This window comes from Penaeus monodon, chromosome 25 (genome assembly GCF_015228065.2).
Source record: "Penaeus monodon isolate SGIC_2016 chromosome 25, NSTDA_Pmon_1, whole genome shotgun sequence".
Taxonomy (NCBI): Eukaryota; Metazoa; Arthropoda; class Malacostraca; order Decapoda; family Penaeidae; genus Penaeus; species Penaeus monodon.
Window position 1 is genome coordinate 19609253 of NC_051410.1, and position 2277 is coordinate 19611529.

The 2277-nt window shown below is 35.6% G+C and overlaps 1 protein-coding gene across 1 annotated transcript in view; it reads right to left on the reverse strand.

The window, feature by feature from the left end:
• The window catches only part of LOC119589105 (eukaryotic initiation factor 4A-I-like), a gene marked incomplete at its 5' end in the record, with an annotated part of 9679 nt that overhangs the window by 4856 nt on the left and 2546 nt on the right, over window positions 1-2277 (reverse strand). The window contains 3 exon segments of the mRNA XM_037937681.1: window positions 693-858; window positions 965-1222; window positions 1413-1527. Coding sequence (XP_037793609.1) covers window positions 693-858; window positions 965-1222; window positions 1413-1527 — 539 coding nt within the window.

Here is a 2277-nt window from a genome sequence, read left to right on the forward strand (position 1 = left end):
AGATCATGCTGCAATGATTAAGTCCACTTAACTTGGACCTTTAAGCTTTTAAAAGCAGGGAAGTATATTGTTTGCCCATTACAGTGTGAAAGAAACAGTCAGAGGACTACTGAATAAATCTGCTTTTGTCTTGGCAACCCCAAACATTAAGACCCTAACCTTCCATCCCTTAACCCACTCTTAAATATAGAAACAGATTTTTAAATGTACAATTCAAGACCATTGATTTGTAGTGTGGGCATTTCTATATCATGCTGGGTATCCCTTAGCTTTGCTCCTCCTATAAGACTCAATTGAATAGCCGAAATTACGCGGAAATCAAGCTCTCAAGTTTCAGACTAAATATCCTGATAAGACTGAATTCATGTCATTCCTGGGAAGAGTTTATCAATTTAGGTTAATTTAACATGTTGTCTATGATAATTTCATCAAAGCAAAGTGCCAGATAAATTTTAAGCAGACTTTTTTCTAGCATCAATGCATGCTATGACCAGAATACAGGATCCAGATCACTCTCAATTAGATGCTGTAAAGAAATTTCAAATGCATGTAAACTTTGTCTACTTACAAGGGGAAACATTGATACATTTAACTTTTTTCAGGTAGTAGAAATAAAGTAATTCTAAGAGGATTTCAAAAGTTTAGTATTACTACCCTTCCTTAACACAAAAGGCAGAAAAAACACGACTTACTTAAGACTCGGCGATTGATCATGTCATACACTCGGCCAGGAGTACCCACAATGATCTGGACACCCATCTCAAGGCGACGCATGTCCTCACGGAGATTTGTGCCACCAATACAGGCATGGCAAGATACATTCATGTAGTCGCCAAGAGCAAGCACCACCTTCTGAATCTGTAGGTATACAACTCATTATAGACTATAAACCATGCAATGAAAAGTTTTCAACATGAAACTTATACAATTAAACATGCATTTATGCAATCATTTCCTTGCTTACCTGCTGGGCCAATTCTCGGGTAGGGGCCAGGATGAGGGCCTGGGTTTCTTGGGATTTGGGGTCAATCCTCTGAAGGATTGCAATGGAGAAAGTAGCAGTTTTGCCAGTACCAGACTGAGCCTGGGCAATGGCATCGTGGCCCTTGATACAAGGCATAATGGCACGTTGCTGGATGGCTGAAGGTTTCTCAAAACCATAAGCATAGATACCTCTAAGTAAGGATTCATTGAGGTTCATGTCATCAAAGCTTGTGGCAACCTGGAGGGGGGGGGATACACAAACAAAGTGAAAATATTAAATTTGTGGTCTTTTGATACAAGTACTTTGTTTTCTTTGCTGACCTGAATAATTAAGTAATTCTAAATTATTTACATTTATCTCATCAGAAAATCTTTGTGTTAACCACATAGGTCACACCTACAACAAAAGCTTCAAATATCACAATTACCTCTGTCCATGTGGACTCGATGACTCCATCAACATCCATACCGGCTGGGCCATCATAATCCTTATTATCGTTGTTCCCACCACCACTGCTTCCACCAGTTCCCCACTCTTCATCCCTGGAAATCATGATGAATTAAATATAAATCATCAACAGAATATAAAATTGATTTTTTTTCAACCATCTTGGGAGGATAACTGTAAATCATTGGTAACAACACTTTAAAAATGGATCCCACCTCCTCCCGAATCTTTTTACAGGATTTACATGATAATGTAAAAAGAATAATTCAAATTGATTTAAGTTCTATTGCAAGTTAGCCAGTTAACCTCTTAAGATAGCTCAAACTGGAAATGTTAATCAAAAGTTATCAAAATCAGATCAGAGTAAATAAATATTGAGACCTATTAAAAAAAATACAGAAGAGAAAAACAATGCACAAGAGACACAGGGGAAAAACTTTCTGTATTGAAGCCATAAAATATTGCAAAAAAGAAAACATACTTGAACTAGTAAAACATCACAAATTGCAGAACTTAAGCACATCACAAACCACAAGAAAATAAGTACAGAATAAATTTTCAAAACTATCAAGGTAAAAAGAAAATTTGTCAGCGCAGTTATATATATAATTTTTTTTTCTTTACATAAATACATAAATTGTAAACATTAACACATCTAGACCTACATGCAAGAGCCTTATACTATATTGTCCCCTACACTACTATGATTTAGCCCAAATAATCTTGATGCCAAACAATTTCATATGATCATGCTCTTGTTATTTTTTAATCTTTATCTAGTAAAGGAACTTAAGCACAAGATATTGCAAATCACACTATATAAATATTCACTAATTTATTATCAT